The sequence below is a fragment of the Epinephelus moara genome, chromosome 21 (assembly GCF_006386435.1).
Source record: "Epinephelus moara isolate mb chromosome 21, YSFRI_EMoa_1.0, whole genome shotgun sequence".
Lineage (NCBI taxonomy): Eukaryota > Metazoa > Chordata > Actinopteri > Perciformes > Serranidae > Epinephelus > Epinephelus moara.
Genome location: NC_065526.1, coordinates 37,817,434 through 37,823,963, shown reverse-complemented (window position 1 = coordinate 37,823,963; position 6,530 = coordinate 37,817,434). Strand labels below are relative to the sequence as shown.

The 6,530-nt window shown below is 39.0% G+C and overlaps 1 protein-coding gene across 1 annotated transcript in view; it reads left to right on the top strand.

Moving 5' to 3' along the window:
- The window catches only part of gad3 (glutamate decarboxylase 3), a 31,887-nt gene that overhangs the window by 9,101 nt on the left and 16,256 nt on the right, over window positions 1-6,530 (top strand). The window contains exons 5-7 of the mRNA XM_050074828.1: window positions 3,103-3,193; window positions 4,863-4,975; window positions 5,449-5,564. Coding sequence (XP_049930785.1) covers window positions 3,103-3,193; window positions 4,863-4,975; window positions 5,449-5,564 — 320 coding nt within the window. The remainder of the gene's footprint in view (window positions 1-3,102; window positions 3,194-4,862; window positions 4,976-5,448; window positions 5,565-6,530) is intronic.

Sequence of the window (6,530 nt, the reverse complement as noted above, 5' to 3'; positions counted from 1 at the left end):
CATTAGTCATACTTCTACTGTTATTATACACATATGATTATTGTCACATATGTATACTATCAGATATTAATATATACTTTCAACATATTGTACCACAATAGCCAGAATTATACTTATAATATTATTACTTTCATTAATGTTGTTGTAAGCTACTGTCATTACCGTCTGTCCTGCATCTCTCCCTGTCTCTCTCTCTGTCTCATTGTGACATATGGATTACTGTTAATTTATCATGTTGATCTGTTCTGTTTTTCCTGATCAGCTGTGAGGGTCCAAAGGACAGAGGGATGTCGTATGCTGTAAAGCCCTGTGAGGCTAACTGTGATTTGTGATATTGGGCTTTATAAATAAAATTGAAATTGAATTCAGATTCAGATTCAGATTCAGAAATAAAATTGAAATTGAATTCAGATTCAGATTCAGATTCAGATTCAGAATACTTTATTAATCCCCGGGGGGAAATTGTTTTTGTTCCAATGCTCCATGCAAAGTAGAAATAGAAATACAGCATGAATGGAAATAAGAGATAAAGATGACAATATAAATAAAATACTAAAATAGACAATGAAATAAATAAAATAAAATATTAAAGTAGACATTAAACTAAAATAAAATAAAATAAAATAAGATAAAATATTAAAGTAGACAATCTGAAATATATACAATATACAATGAAATGGTTATAGCGTTATAAATGAAATGAGAATGAGTAGATATATTGTTTGTTTTGTTTTATAAATAGCCAAATGAGTCCGATCATCAGAGGGAGGAGTTGTACAGTTTAATGGCCACAGGTAAGAATGACTTCCTGTGGCGCTCAGTGGTGCATTTAGGAGCAATCAGTCTCTGGCTGAAGGTGCTCCTCTGTTCGACCAGAACGTTGTGGAGAGGGTGAGAGCCATGCTGAAGTATCGCCCGCACCTTCGACAGCATCCTCCAGTCCGACACTGCTGTCAAAGAGTCCAGCTCCACCCCCACAACGTCACTGGCCTTTCTGATCAGCTTGTTGAGTCTGTTGGCATCGGCTACTCTCAGTCTGCTGCCCCAGCACACCACAGCAAACAGAATAGCACTGGCCACCACAGACTCATAAAACATCCTCAGCATAGTCCGGCAGATGTTAAAGGAGCGGAGCCTCCTCAGAAAATAGAAGCGGCTCTGTCCCTTCTTGTAAAGGACTTCAGTGTTCTTAGTCCAGTCCAGTTTATTGTCAATGAACACATCCAGATACTTGTAGTGTTCTACAATGTCCACGTTATGCCCCAGGATGGAAACTGGGGTCACTGGTGTCCTCGTTCTCCTCAGATCCACCACCAGCTCTTTTGTCTTTTGTCTTTGATTTTTTGTCTTTGTTTTTGAACAAAATGTTCAGCTGTTGAAATAAATAGTTGTAGACTTTTTTACCCACCAAAACTACTAACTTTTCAAAGACTGCTTAGTTGCTTAGTTTTTTTTTGGTTTTTTTTTACATGTCTCAAGTCCTATAGGTAGGAGAATTGTAAATGCACACCACACAAAAGCTCAGGTCTCAGGAAGTAAAGTGTCTGTATGGTCCTGTTTTTTTCTTTTGGTGTTTCTCATCCATTTTAACAGGGAGACTCTCAGTGCTGTTTTCTCAGTGTTAAGTTGTGTGTTTACACAGAGATGCAGCCAGTCACACAGGTGCTTAGGGGTGCATACATAACTTGGAGCTGGCAGCTCACAATGAGAAGTAAGAGTACTCATGTTGACAAAAATCAGAAGTGCTGGTACTCAGCACCAGTGGGTATTGAACCTTTTCAGGCACTGGAATATATACTTTCCAGCTTTGGTAAACGCCACGCAAAAATCAGAAGCTAAACTAATGATGTGTCAGAAAAGTTAGTTCTGTAAAGTGAAATTGATACAGTTCAATTTACAACAAAATAATGAATTAAGGAAATAATGAATATAAAAAATGATCTACTACTACTGCCCCTAAATCTGCCAAATATAATTATTCACAGCTTTAGAATTATTACTCTATCCAGAATCAACGAGGAAGGGGTACAAAGAAGTAAAATGCTTTAAGTTTGCATTGCATTTAAGTGCTTTATATGGAGATTGACATTACAACAAAGTGATGTGTTTTCAACTTCTTAACAATGTGCACACAATAAGACGCTACAACAGCATTCCACTCAGCAGTATGCTTAGCTTAAGCAGCATTAAGCCCCTCCAATAGCATTATGTACACAAACACAAACTACATCAAATTCAACCTGCAAACATTTGCAAAACTTTTAAACAGCATCAAGAACACCATACAGCAATACATATGTTTCACTCATCTCTTTTTCTGACTGTCATGTCATATAATATGGCAGCTGTCATGCTGTATAATCCAAATGAGACAGACTCAACATACATTAAATTAATTATGTGGAAGTCACTTTTCTTGCTTTCTTGTCCTCAAATTGAGCTGTCAGATCTGTGTAATTCATCAACATTTTCCTCAGTGGATACAACAGTGGGCTCACACAACATGTCCTGTCACAGTGATGTACGCACTTAGCTCTTGATTTGTTTCAACTTTTGACAGTTAAACTCTACAGATGCCACAGTCTCACAGTTATTTGTCCAGTGCTTTTGAGGAAAAGGGCTCGAAGTGCTGTAATTGTTCCCTTTGGACATACATCTGTGATTGTCTCCAGCTTCTGGAATTATGTCCTGTATATGTTTTTACCTTCAGTGCTTCAGTCTTGCAGTACCTTTGCAGATCAGTATCTTCCATTTTACAGTTTAATCAGATCAAAATTGAATCCAAACATGTTATCAAACTTCAATGTCTGTTAAATGAATGTAGAGAGCCTGGAGAGTCTGTTCAGCTCAACCATCAGGTTGGTTCAGCTCCACATCTGGGATCTTAAACCAGTAGGGAAGAAACATATAGTTTTCTTAATGTAATCATTATTGTTACAGGACAGACAGAAAATTCACTTTGAAGCAAGTAAAGTTACAAAAAGCAAACAAAATAACAACCCTGCATTGTGGGCCTTTACAAGGCATGAGCCCCTGTGCAGCCCATCAATCGTACACCCCCTCTATCTCCTGACCTATGACCTCTGACTTTTGTTTTTCCAGGCCATCCACGTTTCTTCAACCAGCTATCTTCAGGTCTGGATGTGATCGGTGTAGCAGGCGAGTGGTTAACCTCTACAGCCAACACTAACATGTAAGGTCTCAACATCAGTGGTGGAAAGTAATGAAGTAGTTTACATTTGGGATATTGTACTTTTTACAAAAGTATTTTTGTACTGTTTGTAGCTGTCTTTTCTGTGCATGCGCTGAAAAAATAATCTGGCATTAATACATAGCTCTGACTCTGTAAATGAGAAACAAGTGGCTTGGACTGAGTTATACAACACTATGCCAGCTACTGTCTCTCTCTTTCATGTCCTTGTCTTTGCCCATGAGGAATGGACCTACGCCATGATCGTAAGAAATATTACTGAAGCTGCTGAAGGAGCACTGATGGGAGGGGTGTTGAGTTCAAATATCAAGAGTCTTTTTCCAGAATGGCTGTCTCCACCTTTAAGTCCTCAGTGTACCACATTGTGTGCAATGTGTTCTGCTTGATGCACATGCTTTCACAATGGGTGACTTTCCATCATTTATTCCACACTTTTACCCACACCTTACCTCCTACAGTGAAGGGAAATTGTTCACAGATTCCTTCTTTGAGTTGTTGCACATGCTCTGTGTGCTCTGTCACTTCAGCTCTTTACATATTAACCTCCTAGAAGTGCGGGTTTAAATGTGCCACTGGACTCAGCTCTTTAGTGGTGCATTCTTTACACTACCTTACTTATCATAAACCTCCCAGACTCTGAGCTTTTAGCAATCTTATAAGTTTAATGCAAGCTAAACAGTGAAACATGGATCTAATAACCTTGGGTACAACATCAAGTTTGATGTATGCAGACTGTACAATGACAGAGCCTACTGAATGACAGGCTACGATGTACAATGCAATAGTTTCCCATACTGAGTGCACAAGGATGCTGCACGGGTTATTACTTCTCCAAATGTGAAGCACAACATAGAGGGTCATATTATTAAATAATCTAAAGTTTTGTGGGCACTATATACTGCGGTGTGTCTGAGTGTGTGTTTGGTAGCTGCTAGGCTGCTCACCTGGCTGCTGCAACTCCGCTGTTATTTCCTTCCATGCTCCGTCCTTCATTTTGTGATCATGATACGAGCTGGAGGACACATCATACAGGCAAGGCATCTGCTGCTACAACTCCACGAGGTTTTCCTCTTTGCTGGAATCACACACATTTATTTTAACATGTTTTGCCTCCATGGCAAGCTGCTATTCATCTGTTTGTTTGGGTTTAGCGCCAGTGTGTCATTCCATGCGGCATTTCTATTGGTTAGTTAGTAGACGTAGGTCCTAAGCCACACATACAGTGAGATGTTCATCCCAAATTTCTGACACTGTCAGAATTTTATCCTAGGCTGTCTTTGATGTCTTTGAAGACTGTGACAGAGGCCATCCTTGAACCTCTCTCACTGTGTGACATTGGACCACCATTTTAGAGCCACGACCAAAGATATCACTACGTTCCTTTCACGTTAGTCATCTTTCATCTGGGACAGCTCAAAATTGCACAGTGTATACTGGGCTTAAGGGATGCTCTTAAGATATATTTGCAATAGTCCAGAGTTGACAAAAAATGACCATCGACTGCTGAACATTTTGAAAAAAGGGGTTTTTCTAATACAACTTAATTTCAGAAAACTAAATATGAGATGTTTACAAGAGGCCAGCTTTAATGTGATTTCTTTGTCTTTACTATATGATAATATACAATATGTAATATACATTTCTTTACCAGGTTTACATATGAAGTGTCTCCTGTTTTTGTCCTCATGGAGGAGGTTCTGCTGAGGAAGATGCAAAGCATTGTGGGGTGGTCTGATGATGAGGGAGATGGAATCTTCTGTCCAGGTAATACATGCAAGAAAGGTATGGCAGAAATGACAGAAATGGGTGGAGGGATGAACTGTTATGTTAATAACAACAGTTAATCATGACAGTGAAAATTTCAGTTTCAATACCACCTTTGTTTTGCCTCAAAAATCCAGGGAAAGTTCAACTACTATATATCAGCCACACATTAACCATTGTTGTCAGTGTGTGAACTCTTAGTTAGTACACCTGTGGAGGTATTTCATGGAACTGCATTGCATGTGTTAGAATATGTGCTGCCCTAACAATGCACTCTCAAATTCTCACTGTGCAACACAAAAATACATTTTTAAATTGTAACTTCCAAAATTATACAGTATCAACATACAGTTTATAGTATATACTAGTAGTATGGAGCTGAGACACAACAACAAACTAATGAAAAGAGGCACAGCACACATATAGATTGTGGCTGCTACTTGTCCTTAAACTGTGCTTTCTGTGTTCTAAAGGAGGCACAATATCAAACCTGTACAGCATCCTGGTGGCCAGATATCACTTCTACCCTGAGGTGAAGACCAGAGGAATGGGAGCTTTGCCTCGGCTGGCCCTCTTCACCTCAGAACATGTAATTACACCTCACACTGTAACTATTACACCTTCTGAGACTGTAGGGGTATGTGGATTAAATAGCTGTGATCAAATGCAACCTCACACTGATCTTGTGATGAGTTTGAGCACTAAAACATTAACCAAAATTTGAAAAAACTAAAAAAAAAAAATTACAGAATTTTGCCACTGCCGTGGGTGTTTTTGGAATTTGTCATGTAAATCTGTTTATGGCACAAATTCGAGTTCAAGTTAGTTAACAACAATGACCCTTATCATAAGTTGATCCAATCATATTTTTAATACAGTGATACCAGTTTTTCATTTATAGTGAGAGCACGGAGGAATTAAATGAATTCCATTCCTGTCTACCAACCATTACTTTATCTCTGGTAGGGACACAAATTAATTGTTTAAGCGACTGTGGGCTGCTCTTCAATGGAGATCAATTACCCAAACTAACTGACAACACTTTTGATCAGGCACAATGCAGGATCATTCTATGTTGAATAAATAAAATGCACTCCCTTTCTGAATCAATACAAGACTTGTCCTGTATTTTCATGCACAGGATTGTTTGAATGAAGATAATGCAAACAAGCTCAAATAATGGTAGTATTGGTGGAGACTTGTCTCTACTGTTCATATGCAAACCTATGCCCTATTTTTTTTTTTTTTTTTTTTTTCTTCAAACCTGTCTGCATTAGTCTTCGTAGCTTGGCGCCACAAAAGGGTGTAAGCTTTTTATGAAGATTGATGCACTGTTAATCTTGCAGTCAAGTATTTTATACCCATGCTGTGCGTGGTTGTGACCGTCACCCACCCTCCCTGGAGACTAGCCTATCAGCCTTTATTGGAAAAACTTCCTAATACGAGCCAGAGAGGGCCGTGATACACCGTAGTGTGTCAAGGGGAAAGTAAGGGACAAGCAGGGGGGATTGAGGGACAGGTGCTTAAGTCCTGAGTTATATAGCGACAGTGCATG